The sequence below is a fragment of the Lemur catta genome, chromosome 6 (assembly GCF_020740605.2).
Source record: "Lemur catta isolate mLemCat1 chromosome 6, mLemCat1.pri, whole genome shotgun sequence".
Taxonomy (NCBI): domain Eukaryota; kingdom Metazoa; phylum Chordata; class Mammalia; order Primates; family Lemuridae; genus Lemur; species Lemur catta.
In genome coordinates this window covers 5,055,302-5,079,866 of record NC_059133.1, presented here as the reverse complement: position 1 = coordinate 5,079,866, position 24,565 = coordinate 5,055,302, and the positions used below count along the sequence as shown (strand labels likewise).

At 57.6% G+C, this 24,565-nt stretch overlaps 1 protein-coding gene across 1 annotated transcript in view; it reads right to left on the bottom strand.

Moving 5' to 3' along the window:
* SULT4A1 (sulfotransferase family 4A member 1) overlaps positions 1-24,565 on the bottom strand; it is a 34,431-nt gene that overhangs the window by 8,003 nt on the left and 1,863 nt on the right. Inside the window, exons 2-5 of the mRNA XM_045554714.1 lie at positions 8,633-8,763; positions 7,251-7,331; positions 6,519-6,645; positions 1,874-1,968 (exon numbers count right to left, since the gene is read on the bottom strand). Of these exons, the coding sequence (XP_045410670.1) occupies positions 1,874-1,968; positions 6,519-6,645; positions 7,251-7,331; positions 8,633-8,763 (434 nt within the window). The remainder of the gene's footprint in view (positions 1-1,873; positions 1,969-6,518; positions 6,646-7,250; positions 7,332-8,632; positions 8,764-24,565) is intronic.

Here is a 24,565-nt window from a genome sequence, read left to right as displayed (position 1 = left end):
AAAAGTTTCTACCTTAAAGGGCCATTCATTCATTCAACAAATATCTACCGAGAGCCTACTACGTGTCAGATGCTGATGTAAGTGCACGAACAGCACAGACAAAAACCCTAGAGAGCGGATTCTAGGAGGGGAGGCAGGAACAAAGTGAAGACACAACAGCAGCAGGCGTTAGAGATGCAAGTGCTGGGAAACGAAGCAGGAAAGGTAAGAGCTGGGGAGGGAGGGGCCCAGCTGTACGTGGAGGTCAGGGAAGGTCTCACGGGTCAGGCGGCACAGGAACGAGGACTCGGAAAGAAGTGAGGGTAGCGGCCCACAGGGCCGTCTGAGGGACGAACATTCCAGACAGGGCAAAGCAAATCTAAGGGAAGCTGCCGGGCAGGTTCAAGGAACAGTAAGGAAGTCAGTGCCAGTGAGACACAGGGGAGTCTGTGGGCCGTTGTCAGGCCTGACGTGACCCAGAGTCACACGGGGGCCGAGGAGGGACATGAGTTGACTCAAGTTTTAGTGGGAGGCCAGGGACGAAGCAGGGGCCACTGAGGAATTCACTGCAATAACTTAGGCTGGAGACGACGCTGACTCGGGCCAGGGGGACGGGCGGGACTGGGGAGAAGTGGTCAGGCGAGGGATATGATCTGAAGGTAGAACCAAAAGGATCTGGAAAAGAGATGCAGGGTGTGAACAAGAGATGACAGGATAATTCAAGATGTTCTGCCTGAGCAACGCAGCAGGTGGAATTAGCCGCTGTGAGCCAGGTGGGGGAACAGCAGAGGACTCGCGGGACACACTGCAGAGCCTGGCGTGGGCAGTTAGCTCTGCGTCTCCATCAGACGTCCCTGGAGGCACGTGCGTGGCAGGCGCACAGCTGGCCTGGCGGTCAGCACAGCCTTGGTGTTCCAGGCCGCATCGAATGCTGCTAGGAGGCCAGCAGGGAGGAGACCCGACACCCATTGCTGGCTTCGGCAACCTAAGGTCACAGGGACCCTGACACAGCAACCTGGGGAGGGCGGGGCAAGGAGGAGGCAGACAAGGGCAGACGAGCCTTCAGGGCTGCCGTGAGTATGGCACAGAGCCAGAAAGACGCGGGCCGGGGCAGAGGGGTCAGGGCAAGGTCTGCTTTTCGTCTGTTAAGAACCGGGAAATAGTGTTTCTCTCTCACTGGTACAGACCCCGCCCCGCAGTTGCAGTGTTCTAAGAACTCGATGTGTGACACATATCAAAGTACCTCCAACAGCACGTGGCACATGGTGAGGGCATTGCCCCCTTAAAAGTACTCAGGATAGTGGAGGTGACACGTCAGCCTCCCCTCTGGACAGCAACTGCTGGGGTACAGGCCAGGGGGGCCTGCCCCATGTCTCTGTCCCCTCAGCCAGGGCACACCTGTCCCAGCGCCTAGCCAGGCACACAGAGGAGAGGCAGTGAGCAGGCAACCCGCTGGCCGGGTCAGCAGTTTACGAGCTGTCCTTCTAGGGCAAACGGGCTAAGGGACAAGAAATTCGGACTGTGCCATCTCAGCGCTTTGCCCCCAAACTGGTCACCGATAGAGAGGGTGTTGGGGGCTGCAGGTGAGTCTGGCGGCTGTTCTGCTTCTACTGTTAAGGCAGGAGACACATGACGGGGCCTTCTGCAGCACTACATCACATGACCCAACCCAGAGACTGCCCCTGGGAACAGGACAGGGCAGGGGCCAGGTATGGGCTGGAGGACCAACCACTGCCCTGGGGGACCTGGGAGGGGCTGATTCCCACTGCAGTCTCCATGGGGTGAGCAGGCTCTGGGCAGCCCCTACATGCCCTCTATGAAGGGCTCCTGCATCAGGAGCTGCCAGGCCAAGGCCACGGCACCCCCGCAGCAAGCCACCTCCCACGGCACTCACCCGGTGCATGTCTTCGTACTTGAGGAAAAGCACATTCGAGTCCATGCGGTGCTCCCAGAACTCCTGCACGTGCTCAAACCAGGAGCCGTAGCCCACTGTGGAGACAGGAGACATGGTGAGCCACACAGCTGGGGAGGAGAGACACACACACACAGGGTGTCTCTGCCTCCACGAGGCTCCCCTCCTGCCTCCACGAGGCTCCCCTCCTGCTGCTGGGCAGCTGTGACAAGGATACCATAATGCCCACAGACCAACCTGGCAAAGTACTCCAAGCCCCTCACGTCCTGAGCAAGGCTCTCCCGCCAACAGCCTGCGCCCTCTGCCCCTCCACACCTTCTGGGGATACCCTGAAGACCTGACCATTGGGGTGAAGGCCTCTGGGAAGGTGGTATCCACGGCAGGTCTCAACAGGAGCCATTAGTTTATCAGCTAAACAAGTGGTCACCAGGAACAGGACAATGCCCAGAGGAACTGGGACAAAGAGCTGCTGGTGGGGGTCAGGTGGGTGTGGGGGGCCAGAAGACAGACCCAGAACATGGGGCCCTGCCAGGCAAGAGGGCCCCAGGCAACATCCTCAGGAAATCCAGGAATTCTCAATGACACCGTGAGCGCTGGAGAGGTAGGGAGCGCTGTCCCGACACCCACACCACAGCCCCGCCTCTCCAGCGCTGCCGTACGCCCCGGCCTGGGGTGGGGGCACACAGGGAGGTGAGTGACAAACTCATCACGTATCCAGCCTGCTTTGCAATGTTATTTATAAAAACTATCAATTTTCACCCTGTTGGCCGGGCGCGGTGGCTCACGCCTGTAATCCTAGCTCTGGGAGGCCGAGGCGGGTGGATCGCTCGAGGTCAGGAGTTCGAGACCAGCCTGAGCAAGAGTGAGACCCCGTCTCTACTAAAAATAGAAAGAAATTATCTGGCCAACTAAAAATATATATACAAAAAAATTAGCCGGGCATGGTGGCTCATGCCTGTAGTCCCAGCTACTCGGGAGGCTGAGGCAGTAGGATCGCTTAAGCCCAGGAGTTTGAGGTTGCTGTGAGCGAGGCTGATGCCACGGCACTCACTCTAGCCCGGGCAACAAAGTGAGACTCTGTCTCAAAAAAAAAAAAAATAAATAAAAAAAAAAAAAAAAAAAAAAAAAAACAATTTTCACCCTGTGTTCACAAGGACATGCCCATCACTGGGAGAGTTTCTTCCAAGGGGACTTGGTATGACACAGAGAGGCAGGCCTCAGGGAAGGACAACCATGCAGAGGTGGGCCCCTGACCCCACTGAGCAGCAGGAGGTGGGCCTGGCTGGGTAAGAGGTGATGGCCGAGGGTGGGGTCCTCTGAGGTTCCTCCGGCTGGGCCCTGACCGCCAGGCCTCCTGCAGGAGCCCCACTGCCAGGAGCCACCCCACACCCCAAAGGCCCTCTGCTCCTTCCTGGACGCTGGGGAGAAGACGAGCAGACACACGGGGCCAACCTGTAAACACACATCTAAGCAGGCTTTCTCCCTTTACAGAGGGAAAAGCAGAGTCTCGGAGAAGGGAAGAGACACGTCCAAGTCACCAACAGGTCGGTAATCATGGGAGCCTGGACAGGGAAGGCAGAAGGAAGAGTCGAATGGCCCCAAGAAAATGGAAGGGAAAGAGAAATCCCTCTTCCTTCCAAGGGACGATGGATGAAGACATCTAAAACAGAGCCCTCTGTCCACCCAAGGGACATAGCATGCACAGGGAAACTGAGTCAGGACTTTGGAAGATCACGTGCTGACAGGGAGGGCGAGTGCACCGAGTCCCGGTGTGGCAGAGTGGACGGGACATGGCGCGGGTGGGTGAGAGTCGAGTCTGCCTCTGGAAAGCCTCTCGCCTGGGGGATGGGGGGGGGAGCCAGGTCCCTCCAGCCTCTCCCCATCCTGTCTGCCTCTGCTCTGAAGAAGTAAGTGGACTGTTCCAACAGGAATACTTGGAAAGAACAACCGAACATCACTGTCCGTACCAGAAAGGACCCTGCCAACAGACCAGGTCCTCCACACTGCACATGTCACAGGGGGCCCGTCACAGGGCATCCTCCACACTGCACGTGCCACAGGGGGCCCGTCACAGGGCATCTTCCACACTGCACATGTCACGGGGCGCCCGTCATGGGGCATCCTCAGCACTGCACATGTCACGGGGCGCCCGTCATGGGGCATCCTCAGCACTGCACATGTCACAGGGGGCCCGTCATGGGGCATCCTCAGCACTGCACATGTCACAGGGGGCCCGTCATGGGGCATCCTCAGCACTGCACGTGTCACAGGGGGCCCGTCATGGGGCATCCTCAGCACTGCACGTGTCACAGGGGGCCCATCATGGGGCGTCCTCCACACTGCACATGTCACGGGGGGCCCATCATGGGGCGTCCTCCACACTGCACATGTCACGGGGGGCCCGTCATGGGGCATCCTCAGCACTGCACATGCCACGGGGGGCCCGTCATGGGGCGTCCTCCACACTGCACATGTCACGGGGGGCCCGTCATGGGGCATCCTCCACACTGCACATGTCACGGGGGGCCCGTCACAGGGCATCCTCCACACTGTGGCTGTCATAGGGAGTCTATTTATACAGCACCCTACATGCTGCCCTTGTCACCTGCCAGGGTGGCCCGTGGCTATCCCCCTCCCTGGAGCGCTTAGGTCACAACATCCCTCTGTGCAGGTACTCTGGCAGGTACCTCTGGCCACCATGCTACACCATGACCTGCAACCTCAATCCACAGGAATGGTGTCCTGGCGGTGCGCCTTGTGCGTATCAGTTTCCAGCTTCTTTAGACTCTCGGGCAGAGAAGAAAAGCCTCCTGCAGGCCCAGGATTTGTGCACTGGCTGGGGTCACTGAGGGACTGGAGATGCGTGGAACATGGGGAAGCTGAGTGGACACATCAATGGGTGGCCAACAGGACCAAGGCAAGTGTGTGCAGTCTTGCACTTGGTGGAGGGCAGAGTCTGTGGCTTTGAGCACGTTCGGTGGCCTACAGCAGGATAAGTTTTAACTGCCCTGGCCTGAGAAAGAAGCATGAGCCCTACTCCACATGGTGACTGAATTTGACAGCCTCTGGCTATTTATGGTGGCTCATCCCCAAGCTTCTGTAAAGACGCCAGTGCATGCTGGGCCTTAAGAAAATGGCTTTGGGGCTGGGCGCAGTGGCTCATGCCTGTAATCCTAGCACTCAGGGAGGCCGAGGTGGGAGTATCACTTGAGTTGCAGTGAGCTACAATGACACCACTGCACTCTTCCCAGGGTGGACACAGTGAGACTCTGTCTCAAAGCAAAAAAAATGCCTTTGGAACCACATGACCCAAATGCCTGGCAGACCACAAGGGGAGGTTCCAGATGGCAGCAGGCTGTGGGGGAAGGGAGGCTGGACAGAAGGCTTTTGCGCGGCCTCAAGGTGCAAGCACCACAGCCTCCTACCTCCTGCAGGCGGGCCACTCCTAAGCAGGCACTGCCAAAGCAGAGAGTCAACGGAGGGAAACAGAGAACCACTCCAGGACTTTCAGGCCCTTGTGGATTTTTAAATTGCAAGCAACTATGTCTGCACGTGCTACAGTGCACTAACGAGGGTCTTGTCTTCAGCTAGGACTACAGAGGCAGCTCCAGTTCAACTGCCCTAAGTTCTACTTAAATTTGGGGGCATTATATTCCTGGATTTCCATTAAATGTTTCATCCTAATATTGTCACATAACCTCCCTGCAGAACCTCTGATAAACCACACTGAACAACGTAGCTGAACATTACTTTAGCTGGAAAATAAAATAGAAAGTGTATTTTCAGATCTGGGTGAGTAACAGTCTCAGTACAGATTTAACTAAAGTACAGATATGGCCCAGTTCAAAGCTCTTCTGGCTGCACACCTGACACTGCCCACTTCCCGTTCCAGGACATCCAAGGCTGTGGCTGGCTGTGGGAAGCCCTTGGGAAGGCGGGAACAGCACTGGACTCAGTAGCCACCGCCACTGCTCCTCAGGCAGCCCAGCAGCGGGGAGAGCAAGGGCCGGGAGGGAGTGGTGCCGGCTCCTCACATCCTAAGGGCCCACGTTCCCAAGAGCAGTGCAGGGTGGGACCAAGCTCACTCCTCCCCAGGGGCTGGGAAGGGGAGCCAGAGAAGAGCACCCAGCACTCTTGGCCCAGCTGCCCCTCTCCCTGGGGGAGCAAGCTTCCTGGACAGGGCACTGCCCCCCTAAGTGTGCCTGACCCCAGCCACCTGCCTGTCCCTTAAGTTCAGCCAAGGGCTCAGGTCAGGCTGTCACACTGGCTATGGCCTCTATCCAACAGTGACATCTGGGCCTCCGCTTTTACTGTTTTTATTCTCTCCATGTTCAAACCCAGGCAGGAAGAAAGGATGTTTTCACTGGGGAATATCTCAGACACCTCCGCCATGCTGCATAAAAAGAAGGGCTCTGGAGGTAGATGGACTCAGTCTGCCACACACAGCTCTACGTTTGTGGACAAACGCCCAGGGCCTCCGCATCTCCATCTGTACAGTGGAAACATGAGCCTAACCTGTGCGGTCACTGTTGGAACGGAGGCCATGTAGGGGAAGCACCCAGCACCTGCAGGGCCCTTCACAACTAACTGTTCCCATCCTAACAACTGCCCACGCTGCAACACTCACACTTATCGTTCATAAACCTCCGGCAGAATTCTTGGAAAGTGCCTCGGTAGCTCATGGTTCGCAGGGAGCGGTGGAACTGGTAATAGGACACCACCAGATCCTTGGGGTTTCGAGCCATGTAGATGACCTGCGAACACAGGAACGGGTGAGTCAACCTCGCCTTCCCTCCGGCAGGGCAGGACCCAGCACAGGCCACTGCCCCTGTGCAAGTTCAACCAACTGCAACGTGCTTCTTGTGCATGACCCAACATCAAGTTGGGACCCACGTGCATGGCTGCCCGTGCTTTCACGCTGTTACTCTCCCAGCAGAGACGTGCTCTTGCCCATACCACAGTGTTTGCCAGGATGCCTGCTTGAGTCTTTTATATTTTTGTCTTCTAGTACTACTTTAAAATCAGTAGAAGACAAAAAGTCATGACCCTGGGGATGGGAACCGTAGTCCCCATGAACTTGGAGCTGGGAAAGCCAAGACAATCAGGTACAGAAAGCAGCAGGAAGTCCCCCACCCCCAGCAGGCACCGCGAGGCTTGGGCTGGCCTCGGCTGTGCTCGACTGTGAGGGAAAACCAATGTGGAAAACTTGAGTAAAATGCTGGAAACACGTGACCCAAGACAGCCTCTGGAAGGAGCCTGGTGTGTGTCGGTTCCCTGGGAAGAGCCCCCGGCTAGGGGAGTGTCGCAGACCTGCACCGCAGGTGCTTCTCGGGAGGGAGGTGGAGAGGTGGCTGCTTACCTTGGAGTCCCCGTTGTGGAGGTCAGAGGGCAGGAAGCGGTAGGGCAGGTGGCTCTTGATGAGGCGGGGGGATGTCAGTTCCTAGGTGGGGTGGGAGACGGGGTCCGAGGGAGGGAAGGGTCAGGGGGAGGGGTCAGAGGGGACAGGGGCAGGGTCGGAAGGAGGTGGGGTAGGAGGCAAAGAAGGAAAGGCTGTCATTTCATGGCCCACTCTCATACAGAGGGTCTTGGACCCAGCTGGGACCCAGCATGTCACCTAAGATGAACGTCTGAGACAGGATCACTCTCCAGGCTGGACTTTAGGGGTAGAGACGAGGGTCCTTGTCCTCAGCCTAAGTTGTCTACCTGTTGCAGCCCCAGGGGTCTGTCAGAGGACCAGAAGCCCCTGACCAAGAGGGGCTCCACCAAGGAGGGGCTCCAAGACCAGCCATGAGGGGCCACAGCGGCATAGTGGCCACTGCTGGGTCAGCACAGCAGTGCAGACTCAGCTCTCGCTGCTTCCACCTGCCCCTTGCACCTCCTGGTCAGCAGCCAGGGAGCCCCTGTAAACCGTGGTGGCTCCACACTTTCTGCTCAGAGCCTGCCCTGGCACCCCCAGCACCCCCACTGCCCCACAACCCCCAGGCTTGCCTGCTGCTCCAGGACAAGCCAGGACCCTCAGGCCATGGGGTCCCTCTGCTCCTCTCTCTTTAGCACCCAGCACACAGTGGGTGGGCCCTCGGCACAGCCGTACTGAGCAACTCCCCAGGATTTCACATGGGCGGGGGGCGCCAGGCAGCTTCACAGACACCAGAGGCGGGGTACAGGCAGGGGCCAACTCACATGGACTCTGGACCTGTGTGGAGAGCCACACAGGTGCCTTTGCCGTAGCAATGGGGACGGGGGCACACTCAGAGCTGTGTCTCAGAGTGCTCAGCTAGCGGGAGAGCGGACAGGCGAGTGGAGGCTGCAGTATGGTCCCTGCGGGGAGTGAGGCCTGAACTACGGGGTCAACGTGGGTGGAGCGAGCACGCAGCCGCACTGCAGGGGCAGGGTGGGCGAGACGGGGGTAATATTTCCTTCTTGATACCAAGCATCTGATGCAAACGCATCCTGCCCAGCTGCCCCAGCAGATAGGGGAGTCCCAGGGTAAGTGAGGGGAGACCCAGAGCCTCTGCCCACCAGCGGTCCCTCACTCGTGCCCCGCAGACACCTACTTCCTTTCCACTGGCCGCCTCCCCCATGCTGACGTGTCACGGCTCAGGCCTGTCAGTTTCTCCCGGCTATGTGCTCTCCCCCCACCCGCAGAGTGCTGAATCCCCTCAGGAGCAGCTGTCACTGGTCAGGCTGTGACTGTAGAAACACCCAAGGGGTGAGGGTGGGTGCTGCGGGCCCGGAGAGTACCTTGATGATGTCCAGGCCTGGCTGCGGATACTCCAGAACCGGGAGCTGCTCATCGATGTTCATCAGGCCGATCTCATCGGGGTCGGCGCCCTGGCTCACCAAGTAGACCACCTCCTGCAGGAGGCTCGTGCCTGGGGGAGATGCCGTGGGGAGGGGTGCTCAGAGGATGCCCCGGGGTCCAGCCCTGCCCTCAGGTCAACACCCGCCGCCCGGGACGGGGCTGAAGGGCCCAGGTGCGGCCCACATCAGGGGCAAGAACACTGGACCAGGCCAGGGTCTCAGCCTGCACCCCCGCGGGGGCCCACGCACAGATCGGCTCTTTTCCTGAGGGCATCTAGAGTGACCAGGACCCCAGGTCTGCTACGCCATGGCTCTAGCCCTGAGGCCTCCAGAAGCTGAACTTTCCAGTTTACACAGGAGTGGTTGGGGGCAGGGGAATGGCTCTCCGGCCAATTAATTATTTACAATGGAACTATGTCTGCACAGGGTCTGCTAGAGCTGAACATACGTATGGCCCGTGATCCAAGAAATCTTCCCACAGTATACACCCAAAGGAAACCAGTGCTTGTCTACCTAGACCTGATCTAGAACAATCTTGGCCACATCATTTATGAAACAGCCAAAACTTAGAAACAAGTGTCCATCAACAACAGAATGAACCCATCTGATAATCACACGGGGGATACCACACAGTGAAAAAGAGTGAACTGCCACCGCGCACACTGAATCCCGCAAACACAACGCTGAGCAAAGCCAGCCGACGCCAGAGGCTCTCTGTCCAGCGATTCCCTATGTTTCCATTCCCACGTGGTTCAGGAACAGGCAAAACCAAGCTACTGTGACGGAGGTGAGAAGAGTTGTCATCTGGGGAGGTTACTGACGCAGAGAAGATACAAAGGAAATTCTGGGGTGCAGAATCATTAACTTGGCCTGGGGGAGTTCCATGGAAGTGCACTGTGACATCATGACACACACTGGTTTTTGTCCACAGTTCTGGCTGCCGACTCCCCTAGCCCTGGTTACAGTCTTTTGTTATAACGCTGGGACACTTCAGGCATCAGAAGCAGCCTCAGGCAACCGGGTCTCTCTCCTGCCCTCCTTTCACCTGCTCCTTTTTCTCCCCAGGGCAGGTCATAAAAACCGAATATAGACTCTAATCTTGCCCCGCCTTTGTCCTGGAGCTGGCCCTAAAGGAATTCTCTGACCCACCTTGTCTGACTGTAGGTAAAAGAGCCTATTTCAGACGGGCGCTGCCCCACACCGAGTGGAAGGAACGCTGCCCAGAGAGGCCGAGCAGAATCTGGACAGACAGGCCTTGCCGGGTCCCCCTCCGTCTATATTAGATCAGACCCTTTCTGTCCCGTCTCGTTTCTACACGGTTGTCCCTGCTTCGGTCATGCCTAGCCAAGAAAGTCTCCGTAAAGGGCCCAAGAGGACAGGGCTCAGAGAGCTTCTGGGGAGCCAAACACGTGAGGTTCCTGGAGGGTGGTGCCCCCAGGGAGGGCGAGGGAGTTCCAAGCCTTCCCCATACCTCACCCTACGCATCTCATCATCTGCATCCACCAGTAAACACAAGCCATTTCCCTGAGTTCTAGCAAATGAATCAAACCCAAAGAGGGAGTTGTGGGAACCCCAACTTGAAGCCAGCTGGTCAGAATTCAGGAGGCCTGGACTTTTGACTGTCTGGTGGCAGGGGTGGTCTTGGGGACTGAGCCCACCGCCTGTGGGGTCTGACGTGACCTCCGGGTAGACAGCGTCAGAACGGTATTGGATTGGAGCACGCCCAGCTGGTGTCCGCTGCAGACTGATGGCCTGCTTGCCGGCGGGAGGCATCCCCACACAGCTGGTCCCAGGAGACTTCTGTGCCGAGTATTGCCGAGGGAGAGCAGAGGAAAAGCAACTGAGCTCCTTTCTCCGATTCGTACGCATATATAAAACATAATTCAATCAAAAAGAGAAAAAACACCTCTGTCTGCAGGGGTCTGGTCAGCATAACCTGCTCCCCCGAGACTGCAGGGAGGTGCAGCCGATGGGAGTCTGCCTTAGCCTCACGCCACACCATTCGAGGCAGAGAGGCCTGCCAGGGGAACAGGGTGCTCATGTGTGTTGGGGACACCCTCTCACCTGCCCGTGGGGTCACAGCTGCTCACAGGCCTACAGGCCTGCTGACCAACCCCCCTTCTCCCAAATCAGCAACACAGCCTAGACAGGTGCCTTGCTTGGATTTGCGGACCACCACTCTGGGGTGAACAGCACATTTAAGACTCGGGCTCAATGGTCCCTTCCATAGCTTCCCATTGTTCACAAATGGAGGCCTGGGCACCCAGCTGTCTACCCCGAGTCCACACCTCACAGGTGCCACATCACAGTGCTCCTCCCTCTGCCTGCACACTCCCCCTGCCTCTGCCTCTGCACGGCATCCTCAAGCCTGCCCTCCGACAGCCAGGGTCACCTGCAACACAAACCCCTGTGCTAAGCCGCAGGGGCGGCAGGCCTGGTGCACATCCCCACGTCTGCTGGAGGCAGGAAGAAGGGGCCCAAGCCCGGCCATGAGCTGGGCTAGCCTGAGCGCCGAGTGCCGTCCGGGCACCCTGGAGCCAGGCAGGATCCCAACCACCAGTCAGCTGGAAGCAAAGGTAACTCTCGGGAGAAAGGCGGATCTCTGTGCTTTCTTCAGCCTCTGTCCCCGAGCCCCAAAGCAGCTCCAGGTCCCCAGTGACCAGGACCATCCCAGCCATCACCTCATCTGACCTCAGAAGAAACACACAGCTGGACACTTCTGTCCTTCACTTCAGGGGCCCCAGCCCCTGCCGCTGGTTCCTCATCTTCCCACCCTGACGGCAGCGACAGCCAGAGCGCAGCCCTGGGACCCTCCTCCAGGCCGCACGCACTCCCAGGCCCGCCCGACGCGCCCGTGAGCTCCAGGCAGCTCCCCGCTGCCCAGAGCCTCAGCAGGACCCGGCCAGCTCCAGGGGCAGGGCCGGGGCTGAGTGTCCCCCACAGCCCCCACTGCCCACCTCAGCAAATGCCACCCCACCCTCACCAGCTGCTCGGGTGGACGGTGGCCTCGCCTGGCTCACTGGCTCACGCCTCGTGCTCAGCAGGCCCCCCCGGCCCTGCCAGCAGGTGTGTCCAAGCTGACCCTCCTGCTCGGCGACACCGCGTCCTCTCTCACCTGAACCACTTCCAGCAGGGACCCCTCACAGCCCTGTCTGCCACTGCCCAGCTCACCCCACCTTCTAGTCTGTTTTCGACCCAGCAGCCAGGACCACGGTTTTCACACGGAAGTTAGATCCCACCACCGTCCACGGATGACCCCTCCCGTCCCACGCGGCTTCGTGCCTCCCTGTCAACTGCGCTCTGTGTGGTCCGCCGCAGAGCTCCTGCCGGCTGCCGCACTGACGCCCACAGCGCCCAGTCGCTCCCACTCCGCTGTCTCACGTGCCGTCCCTGCCCGGAGCCCTCCCCTCACCTGACCCGCTTATGCAGACATCTGCTTAGATGCCACCAACCGGCAAGAGCTCCCAGACCAGCCACGAAACTAACACTCCTGCCCTGCTGACCCCCACCCTGTCCCCGTCCCTCTGTGCTAACTGCAGCACCAGCCCACACATTCCTCTATGTACCCCCAGCCCCACCAGAAGGACAGGGGCTGTTTTGTCTTGTCCTTTGCTGTAGCAGTAGAGTCAGCATGTGGCTGTGCTCAATTCATATTTCCCAAACGGACCAACAACCCTGGGTGCTGCACAGATGCTGAGCAACCAGAAGGGCATGCGCCGATCAAGGAGGACGTCCTAGAGGAGGCAACTCCAGAGCAAAGGCACCAGAGGAAAAAGTGGTATGAGCTGGTGGTGAAAAAGCAGCTCTTTTTAATTCATACAGAAAGAATTTCTCAGGCGTGGACCCTCCCACCAACCTGAGAGGCAGGTACCACCATCCCCATTGACAGGCGAGGCTCCTAATGCGAAAACGTGCTCAAGATTCTGTGTTGCAGAAGGAGGGTGTGGATGACCTGCCTATTCCTCCTGGGGAGGACCGTCTACCCTGCAGCTCAGGGCGGCTGCACTAGGGGTCTGTGCCCTTAATAATCAGACTGTGGGCAGAGTCTCTGAGATGAGCCTCTTCCAGTGACATCCCCGTCACCTATTTTTTATGCACCCTCCCCCACCCTTGCTGCATGCAGGCCAATGGCCCAGACAGACATTCTCTGCACATTAAAACCTGGTATCGGCCACTTCAATTCCACGAGTCTCATCCTCACCTCCATTAAATATTTATACCAGAAGAGCAGCCAAAAGGAAGCTCTTCAGCCCCCAGGCCCAGTGGCCCTCTCCAGCCCCTGACAAGTCCATTTCCTGGTCGAGCAGCTCCTGGCCTTACCTTCTCCTGCGTTCAGTGTAATTCAACAGGAGGTCAACAAGGACACATGGCCTGCCTGCCCCGCACCAGGGAGAGAGGAAGGCGGAACACATAGGACAACATGGGGACAGGCCCTGGCCTCCCTAGGACATAAAGCCAGCTGGCAAAGCAAGACAGACAAAATGATCACAGAAAAAAATGAACTCTAGAAGATAATGACAATTATACTAACTGGTCACTTACCTGATTCCAGACACACTTCTAAGCACCCTGAACAGAAGATCAAAAGCCAAAGCCCAAATGCAGGCTTCAGAGTCAGACAGCCCTGGCTCTGCAAGGTCTCTGCCAGCACCAAGCTGTGGCACCAGCCTCCCTCCCACTGGTCTCTCCCTCCCGCCGGGCAGCGCCCCTGGGCACCCGTGTGAGCCCTAACGTTTCCTCTCCCCACCCAGCTCTGTGCTCTGGCCAGACCTCCCACCTCCCCCAGAGCCCAGTGCCCCCAAGGCCCATGGCCTTCGACATGCTGCCCTTCCACCTGGCCAATGTGGCCTTGCTCTATGGTCGCTACCCCAGGAAGCCTTCCCTGACAGCCCAAGTCTCCACCACGTGCGTCCCTGGCCCCACAGGGCCCTCCCAGTGGCTACTTGTCCTACTGCACTTGTCACACTGTGCCTGTCCGGGGCAAGCTCTGTGAGGGCAGGGAACTGGCCTCTTAGTCACTACACTAAGTTTCCCAGAGCCACTGCCAGAAATAACCATAAACTTGGCGGCTAAACCAACAGAAATTAATTCTCTCACCGTTCTGGAGATCAGAAGTCCTAAACTCGAGGTGCCAGCAAGGGCTGTGCTCCCTTCCAAAGACCGCAGGAGCATCCTCCTCCAGCTGGGCTGCCTCTCCACCTTCCCGCCGGTGCCCTGCCACCGAGAGGGGTGCCCACCCTCTGCCCACCGCCCTTTACTCGTTCAGCAAGCCCGTACCACGGGCTCATTACAGGTCTGGCCCCAGGCTGGCCCCAGGAGTCCAGAAAAAGCCATGGTCCCTGCCTCCCCTTCTAGAAGACAGAGGCAATGCCCCTCCCCTCTTCCCAGGGTAGTGGGCGTCACAGGACACGACGAGTGGGAGGGCCTCGTAGCACCTGCTAAGGGCCAGAGGCTCAATAGAACAAGTGTCAACGCTGAGCCCTGAAACCATGACTGGGCCCCACCAGCTGGGACTGCTCACCTGTAGGGACACCCCACAGTCTCACAGCAAACCGGGTGATCCTCATCCACAGCACGGGACGGGAGCCCTCCTGACACCTTTGATAAAGCCACGCATGGGGTGACAGGCAGAGTGTTACCCAGGCTAACACCCTGGGCAGCTTACACACAGGGCACCCCGGGGGGCCCTCTGAGGGACTTAAAGCACGTCCTGTTACTGACAAGGAAACAAAGCGCAGGGTTGACGGCCCAGAGCTGGCAGGTGGGAGCCACATCTGGAGTGGAGTCCCACCTCCCAGCACGCCCAGGAGGAGCAAGGGCAGGAGCGAGGGGCGGAGTCCTGGTGCGGCCGGCATGCTGCTGCAGGACAGACAGGGGCGCTGTGGCTGCCACCAGGCCGGACAGGAGCCGGTGAGAGCACTTCGTGGCTGCGGAGGAGGGGAGCATGGGAGGGAAGCGGCTCTGCAGCTGGAAGCCAGCCTGATGCCCCAGCAGATCCAGCCTAAGGGGGAGAAGGGCCAGGTGTTCAAAGTAGAGCTGGCAGGCGCCACCTCGCTGGCCAGTGACAAGCCGCACGCGCTCTCTAGCAGCCCTGCTGGAGTTCCAGGAGGTGGGATGTGATAATTCCTATAGGCTGAAATCACTTCTGAGTGGCAAAGAGGCCAGTGCTCCCCCCGGTGGCAGGAAGCACACTCTGACACCAAGGGAAGCCACTGGTGTTCCGGGTGGAACGTCCCAGGAGCCTGGGCACGGCCTGTCTCAGGGCCAGGCATGGAGCCCATCGAAATTCCCACCAGAACTCCGGGCAGAACAACCAGAACAGGGCCGGAACCAGCTGGATCCTGGGGCTGAAACCCTTGGATTTTCATTCCCAGCATTCACCAAAGTCACACACGTGCCTGGTCAAAGAGTCACATGGTTCTCTCCTCCCTAATCCCACTCCCCAAAAGCAAACCCTTGGTTGACTCTTTTTACCCTCAAATTTTCAAATAATGTGCTGACATCACTACTTCATGACCTGTACATTGTAGATGGGCTGCTGACTTGCGACTAAGGAACATGACTGAGCCAAGTTCCTGCACACACAAGCTGCCCTCCTCCCGATACAGCCGCAGCACGATTCTGAACCTAATTCGGTGTTTAATTCAGTGTTTAATGCAGGGTGCACCATGCAGTGATCACACTTCCTTTCTGGTACAGTATTTTGTTTTTCCTAGAGATGACTGCCTTTGTTTACCTACTTCGTCTCCCATGTAGCTATGAGTAACCCTTCTGCAACTCTGTAACAAACCCTCTTGCTATGGCCAGGGACATGCAGGTGTTCACCACTTGGGGACACCTCCCTGTCCCTCTGCTGTTCCTCCCCACCGGGTGAGCTGCCCTGGCGAGCGCTGCACGGGGCCTTCCCGGGACCTCCCCCAGCTCGGACGCAGTAGGTCCTTCACCCGCATCCCCCACACTGCTGGTGCCACTGGCTGCTTCCTGGGCGCATGGGACCAGCATGGCACAAGGTCCATCTCCACCCCCGTGCGACGGGCCATTTGGCCGGGTGTGGAACCCAGGCTGGAGGTGGCCCTCCTCAGAATGGGAAAGTGCCTCTTGTCTTCTCACCGCTGGCGCTTCCCCAGATTCTCAAGTCCCCAGTCCTTTCAATGTGGCTGTCTCTCTCTGGGAGCTTAGAGACCTTCCCCCGTCAGTTGTGAAAGTTCAAACACCGCGCTCTGTGGGGTCCTTTACTCGCTCAGCACGCCACATGCTTTCGGGAGTATCTTCTGTTTAGCTCGAGTCTCGCTTCTGAAAATTCAGGTTTCAATACTTTTCTCTCTTCTGTCCTCTGTTCTCTTCCTGGAACGCTAAGATGAATCTATGTTCCTTCTCTTTTTGCTATTTGTCATCACTCTGAAAAAGTTTTTATCCTCCTGGGATATTTTCCGAGCTCGACTGCCCAGACCTTACAGCTGAGTGTTTCACGTTTCAACTGCCACCTCTTTCACTCCCAAGAGCCTTCCACGATCTCTCCCGACTCCCTTCTCTACTGTTGCCTTCTTTAGTGGAAGCCACACGTGACTTGCCTCTTGGGGACATTCTGAGAGGAAGTGGTATGACCTGGGGTTTCCTCCGCTCCCCGCATGGTCTGTGATTTCCCAGATTCCTTTCTCTGCGTTTTGCTTTGGTTTTGCAGGTCTCCACTGTCCTGCCGGAGACCCGCTACCTGGCGGCCTTGAGTTCACTCCCAGGTGAGGAGAACTGGGAGCAGCCCTGGAGGGCTGGGGTAGCCCAGCCTCGGGGCTTTCAAAGGTGAGGACCCATCACTTGATGAGTCAGTCCATAAATAGTTGCAGGTCTCTTCTTTGAGGCCAATTTCTCCCGAGGGGTTGTCTCCAACCTCCAGCCTGGGGGCAGGAGCCAGGACGCAGGCTTCCTGGGAGCAAGGAGACGGGGGCAGGGAAGCCCACCTTCCGAGCGTGCGGCCTTCAGCGGTGCTCAGCATCCCCACATCCACGTCTCCCTGATCATGTCCCCAAAGAAGAAACCTGTCTCTGTGACAGCCTGTTTTCAATCCCCACCATCACGGCTGCCACCTCGCCCGATTCCTGGAGCTCTGTAGCTGGAATCAGTTCCTGCCCCGCCGCCCTCTCTGACGCGGGCATTTAGGCTCCCTGCCTGCCGAGGCAGCAGGCCTCAGCCCTGCATGTGCTCTCCCCACCCTCTACCCACAGCGTCTGCCCCGCCTGCTCCTGGGGTTCAGAGCTGCTGTCCCTTTACTGTCACTTCAGTGAGGTTTCAGGAGTCTGCTTCAAGACGAAGCAGACACCAGTGTGGGTGTTCACTCTGCCCCACTGAATCTCACGCCCACGCACACGCGCACACACGGTTCTGAAGCCCCAGGAAATCTACAGGTTACAGCCGGAATCCTCCAGGTCCCTCAGAAACTGCAACAGCTGGATTTTGAAGCAGCGACCCTGCCCAGCCCGACTGACAGTCTGGGTGGAAACTGTTCTCCCAACAGACACTGAGAACGCCCCCAGGACATGCTGCTCCCCTCAGAAAGGAAAAGGTGACTGCCTCAAGTTAAGCTCCCTGTCCTAGAAGCAGCGTACATTGCCTCTCAGCTCTCGAAACAACCCCCTGGATGCAGAGGAGGGCACAGAGGAAAAGCGAAGTCCCCACTCACCTGCGGTGACAGGTCAGGGAGAAGACGACGTAGAGAAGCCAGCTCGCTGCCCCACCCAGGCCAGCCCTGGCACACACGGAGTCAGACCTCATCCCAGTGACAGTCAAGGAGGCGCGTACTGAGTCCCAGGCAGCGTGACAGGAACTCACCGATGGTTTCTGTGATTCTCACAAACCCCGAGCAGTGTCCGTTACTATCTCACTTCCCACGTGTTTGGAGAAACAGGCTCAGCGACGAACCGCCCAAGGCCACGAAAGCTAGCAGGCCACGAGCCCAGCACAAGACTTTGGCTCTGGAACTAGAGTGCTTTGCACACACATCACACACACACAAATATGTATACGCACACACACATCACACACACAGCACACATACCACACATCACACACAGACATGCATACGCACGCACCACACATACCACACACATACACACACATCACACACAGACACAAATAGGCATACACACGCACACACCACACACACCACACACATGCACACACATCACACACACACACAAATATGTATACGCGCACACACACCACACAGCACACATACCACACATCACACAGACACAGACATGCATACACACGCAGCACACATACCACATACATACACACACATCACACACAGACACAAATAGGCATACACATGCACACACCACACACACAGCACACACAGACACACACATCACACACTGACACAAATATGCACACATACACACACCACAGACACAAATCCGCATACACATACACACAGCACACACGGCACACATACCACACACACCCCTACCCCACACACACCACACACAGACACACACATGCATACATACATCACATACACAGCACACATTCCACACACGCGCGCGCAGCATGAAGTCTCACAAAGCACGTGAGTAGCAAAACCAAGGCCACACCGCACATGAACTCACTTCCAGCCTAAAGCTCTGACCACTAACAACCCCACTGTCTCCTAGGTGGGGTTCCAGCAAGGGTGAGACAGAGGGAGCAGTCACTGCGACCAACTCCCACCACGACGGTGGCAGCTGGCTTCTACCTCGGCCCCCAGGGAAATGAGCTGCAGCCATACACCACCCCCACTCTGGGCCCACATTCCAGCAGCCAGGCCCCTGCTGGACACAGAGAGAAAGCAGATGGTTCCCTGGCTGGGACTCCCTCCCAGGAGGATGCCAAGCAAATGTGGCCCCAAAATCAGGCCTGCCCGCTGGCTGGGCTGCTGACCGCTGCCCCTGGCTCCTGGACCCCAAAAACCTGGAGTCCAGATTCCCAGACAAGCTCTGTCAGTGACTCTGGGGGACCTGAAAAAGTCAGGGCTCCTCTGGGCCTCAGCTTCCTCCAAGGGAAATTCTCATGGGCCTTTAGCTCTGTGTTCTGGCACACGACCCCTACCAAAGGCTACAGCACCATCACGGGCTGGCCACAGCAAGCACAGCAGGTGGCTCTGCCCTGTGGGGGGAGGCTTGGCCCCAGGGGGAAGCTCCGCCCTGTGTGAGTGCTTCCAAAGTCAGTGAAGGCTCTTGTAGAAAACAGCATTTGAAGTGGGACCTTAAGGACAAGGGGAGAACCAGTGGCTGAAGAAGGCCTGGGAAAGAGGGGCCGTGGTACAGCACTAGGAGCCCCAGCTCTCTCCTGGCCCCAACCATGTCTTTGCCATGTGACTTCACACCGCCCCATACAGATCCTGCCCTGTAATTCTGGGCACAGCCACGTGACCTGTGGCCAACGTGGGCCTCTGCACACCTCTGCTTGTTCTTTTGCACCTCTACTACCACCAAGAGAGAGCCATTCCCAGGCTGGCCTGCGAGTCCCAGGGAAAGAAACAGGAGGCTGAGCAGAACTGCCCCAGCCAAGCCCAGCTGAAGCAGAGCCCACGACAACCTGCAGACACGTGGGCCAGTGTGGCCAAGATCGGTGTAGAAAGAATGAGTGCCCTGCCCAAAATCAAAATTCAGACCTAGGTCTTTACAACCTGCCTCTCCCCTAGCTGATCCTGCCAGTCCCATTCTATACCCCCCAGCCACCTACGGAGGTCACCTGCAGCTCAGGTGGACGTGTCCCCTACACGTCAAGGCACCTGACCTCAAGCGCCTGTGCCTGCTTTCTGACCGGCCATGGAGAAGCAGGCCCGGAAGTGCAGGGAGCCAAAGCCCTGAACAACCCCCACGGCTGAGGGATGGGATACATGCCGGGCCCCTGCCCCATGAGGGAAGGCTCCTGAACCATGCCCACATCCCCCTGCTCGGGGGATGCCCAGCAGGCTGTGCCCAGGTGCCACAGAGACACCCCTTTCCTGGCTTCTCCCCTGCCCCTGCCTTCTGAGGCCACTGCCTACCTCACCAACGGAGGGCCACTTACCAGGACCCAAGTGCACCCACTCATGTGCCTGGGCTCTCAGCCCTCTTAGGGAGGCAGAACCACCACGTGGGCACTGGATTCAGGAGGCCTGATTTGGAAATGGCGTGGCTGCCTCCTGACACCGAGTGAGACTCAGCCCTGTGTCAGTTTCCCCATCTGTACGGTGAGGATGGCCACAAGGACGCCACGCAGTTCCTCAAGTAGCGCTCTCAAGGTGCCAGTGGCGGCATGGATAGTGCTGACAACGATGGCGGAGGAGACACTGACCCCAACACATGACCCCAGGGCTGGCACTACCCAAAGCTGGGCCCACTGGAGTAGACCAGGGAGATGCCACCTGCAGTCAGGCTGGCCCGGCCAGTTTCTTCTCAGGGCCTTGGTTGCCTACCCGGAAATGGCCTATTTCACAGTAAAGTTGTGAGGATGGACAGGACAATACAAAGTACCTGGCAGAGGGAAGGGAAACCCTCTCCCCTCCATGGTCTGCTCTGAGGCTTGAGAAGGACAAATGCCCACCACCCAGTCCACCCCCTGCCACTGCCAGCAAGGCTACAAAGCGTGTGTCAGGGAGGCGTCACCTCCCGACAGGCCCTTCACTCCCACTCACACACTCCAGAAGCCCGCCCTGGGGACCTGCTCCCTGCTGTCCACAACACAGCCACATCGTACGACACGCCGTCCCACACTCCCAGAGCTGCAGACACGTCCACTGCCTTATCTGGTGGTCAGGAGACCAGGAGGGACCACCAGGGCCACTTCCCCCGAGGGGGCACAGAGCCGGAAGAGCTGCTCCCACACTCGCAGGAGAGGCCAGATAAACTACAAGATCCTGGCTCCACTCAATCGAGGGGCTGAACTCCCAGGAAAGATGGACCCTCCAAAGAGAGGCAGGACACGGAACTGCCTCACCTAAGACATGGCCTTGGAGAGACAGGAGCCAGGACCATGCAATGGGAAAGAAGAATTCAGATAGAATGTTTACGAATTGCTAAAGGCCGACTGTGGCCTACACGAGAGCACAGAACCTCTGGGGCCAGAGATGCAGGACAGAGCTCACACCCAACACAGCTCTTCGCAGACCTACGCCAAGTGCTCAGGAGGAAGAGTGGGGTGCAGGTGGAGAAAGCCTTCCTCAGTGCCACAGCTACAGGAAAAGCAAAAAACCCTGCCTGCACCCTTCTCCCCTGTGGGAATACGGCTTTAAGACGCTGGGGAAGGGGCAGCAAACCCTGTCACCCCCCAAGGCACTAGTAAAGGCTCCATGTGGCTGGAGATGAGCGAAAGGAAAAACCAAAGCTCTATCCTTCAGAGAGGGGCAAGAAACCATCCCTGGGCCCTGACTGCCAGACATCCCCAAATGCTAGAGGAGGGACGTGAAGCTTTCCTGCACAGACCCACCATGCAGGAAGTGTTTGGTGCCACTCAGAGGAGGGGAGGATCAGTGAGGAAGCCCCCACTCAGGAAGTGCTGGCACGGACCAGGTGCTGGGGGAATCCTGGTTCCCATCCTCTTACTTCCCTCCAAGTGGCTGGTTTTTCTCCACAGTCTACATGTACAAACTGTACACTCAGATGCGGATACCAACCCAGCCCTTGCCCTCGCTGGGACTTCATTTTCACATCTACGAAACGGAAATAATCACAAGAGCATGGGGCTGTCCCGAGGACCAAATGCAGTACAGAGTGGGATGGTATCTATAACGGGTAATCCACCCAAGCTACCTCCTCCTCCATGCAGGCTTCCCAGATCCTCCCCAGCTGAACCCTCATTCTGGGCCCTCTACCCGGCCCTGAGAATGAACACCTGGCTTGTCAGTTAACTTTCGGCACTAGATCCTGGCTTCCCCCAAGCCACTGCAAGCTCCTCTATGACGTCACCTCACTGACAATGCACCCAAAGCCACCTCTCCTGATCACAGTTACACGCACACCAAGAAAACTAGGCTATCCATCCTGCCTGCAACCTGCACACTGGGTCTCCCCAAAGTTGTCTGAAAATTTAAGACTGAAATGAATCAATCAGGTCCAATCCTCTCATTTTGATGAACAAACTGAGGTTCAGAGAGCTCAGGTGGCTCAGCCACGGCCACACGGCGACGGACGGAACCCGGCCGGGCAGGCTCTCGCTGCCGCCAGTGACACCCTTCCCTCCTGAGGGACGAGACAAGGCGCATGCTCTCCAGGACTGCCCAGAACCAGCCGGAACACAGACTCGGGGAGGTGGGCGCTCTGGCTGGGCCACGGAGTGTGCTCCAAAGCTGACGCTCTGCGATGCCGGAGCTCTGCCCCCATCAGAAATACCCAGTTGGCAAAGCCACGTCAGGGACAAGATGCTTTCACATACACAATCGGATTCAACACCACAACAATGCTGGAACCAAACAGGCTGCCAGAATGAACGATTCTGAACAAGGACAGTGAAAACGGAAAGGTCCCCCTCAGAAGACACGAGGGGCTCGCACTATTTGGATCATGGTTTTAACTGGTGCTATCCAGCAGAACTTCAGCAATGGCGGGAACATCCCACATCTGTGCTGACCCACACGGTAGCCACTAGCCACATGTGGCATTGAGCACCCAAAACGGTGTACGCTACTGAGGAACTGAGTTTCTACTTTTAGTTCATTCTAATTCATCAAATTTAAATAGCCACCTGTGGGCAGAGGCTCCTGTATTGGACAGCACAGTCCTAACAAGTCATCTGAGCTAAAATGCCAGAAACACAGAAAGAATCCTGGTGGCAGTGCAGTGCTCCAGACAGGAGGCAGAAGGCCCGGATCTAATCATCACTGCCTCGGCCACCAGACGCCCCCAGCCCACGTGAACCCATTCACGCATCAGCGGGGGAGTCGACGAGAGACTCCCCAGGCCCTTCTGGCTGTGACCACCTGCAAGTTCACTGTGATCTCCTGGGCTTGGGCACAGGAAATCCAAGCAGCCCGGGGATCCCTGCCAGGGCAGCTGTCAGTCCTGGCTACTCGCCCCACCCCAGCACCGACCATGTCCCCCACTCTCCCCCAGCAGACTGCGGGCACACTGAGCGCAGGCGCCACATGGCGCCTCTGTCTCCCCGGCACCCAGAAAAGCATCTGGACGCAACAGGCGCTCGGGGAGTCAGAGTCAGCATTAACAACAACCCTTTCCTGTGTTTACCATGCGTCTGGCGCTGGGCTAGGGGTTCTCACCCGCCATTCTGCTCATCCTGACAATCACACATCAGGGGGGTGTGGCAGTCTTTCCTCCCTCCACTGAAACCACATCTCAAAGAGGGTCATTTGCCCAAGGTCACCAGCTAGTAAGCAGCAAAGCTGCATTCAAACCCAGGACTTCTGACCCCAAAGCCAGATTCTTATCTCTAAGCGCTGGTGCCTCCTACAGATCCCCCTCGTGGGGGAGAGAAGAAAAGGGAAAGGACCTGTGAACCGGGCTACCTGAAGAACACCTGGAGAGGACTCAGAGCAGTGACAGAACCTCAAAATCCCTAAGGGGCTTGAGATGTCCAGGGTTATCAACCTTACTCGAAAGAAGGCTGGATCCTGCCTCCTCCCTGGGACCAGAGTCCAGTAGCCTCTGGACTACTGAGCTTTCCAAAGGCAACAGGGCACCCTCAGGGCAGGAGAGAGGCTAGCTGTGGACCAGGAGACCTAACCAGACCTGGCCTGTGTCCCTCAGTGACTCCAAGCACGTTTCTGCCTTCTTTGAGCCTCTGAAAAAAAAGGTACACAGATTAACAGTGGTAGAGCACCTGGCACACAGGACTCGGTAAGTGGCCGCAGAAGCCACAAACGTGCTTAGCCATTCCTAAAGCATCCTAGGTCCCCCGCAAACGGAGGCCTGGGCTTGAGACAGCAGCCCCTCCAAGGACCTGAGGGCGGGGTACAGTCTCGGCAACTGCGCAGCTGAAGCTCAGACCCACCCTGGCACTTGCCCCTCGGCCTGCCTCCCCTTCTGCACCAGCTGCCACCAGAGGTGACTTCAGGGCCCTTTTTTTCTAGCTGAGAGAAATCTTTAGGGCAGATTTTTAGGACCAATTCTTCAACCCCCTGGATCATGTCATGTAACGAACTTTACGAACAGTGGGAGGCTGCAAGATCCTTTACGAGCATGGCCTCAAAGCGAGAGCAGACCATCCCTCCTGAGAAAACTCACCCACACCCTGCCCACGAGATGGACAAGAAAGGTCGGAAAAAGCAGGCTTGAGCGCCTGGATGCTGGTGGAGAAGGAACCGGGAACACCGGCCGCACCACACCAGGCGCTCTGCTTCTCCTTAACTCGAGGAGCATCCAAGGCCCTCGGTCAGCTCAAGTCAGCCTCGTAGCAGCCGCGTGAGCTGGGGCAAGGAAGGCACTTAACCCCCTAGAGCCTCCCTTTCCCTACCTGTGAAACGGGAAGCTAGCCCTGTCCTACCTCACAGCGCTTTGGGCAGAATCCACTGTGACGACGGATGCAAAGAGCTTTGTAAGCTGCAAAGCACAGGCCACGTGGGCAGTCAGCAGTCCAGTTATCAATGTCATCTGCTCCTGGCTCCCACACAGTTCTAGCAGGGCCGTCCCCTGCCCAGCCCTCACAGGCAGGTGGCAGGCGGAGAGGAAGTATGGCAGTATGAAGAAGCCACAAGGGCTGTCGAAAACATTTTTTTTTTTTTAAGTTTTACAAAGGTGGCCTTCTAGGGCTTTGTGTGAAGGGACCTCACAAAGAGTCTCGAGGCCATTGCTGGGTTTTCTGTTACCAAGGGAAAGAGCCATTATGTGTACTCTCCTTGTTAGAAAGTCTAGGTTGGATGTGTTTTTCTTGGTCTTTGGAAGATGCAAGTCACATGATATGATT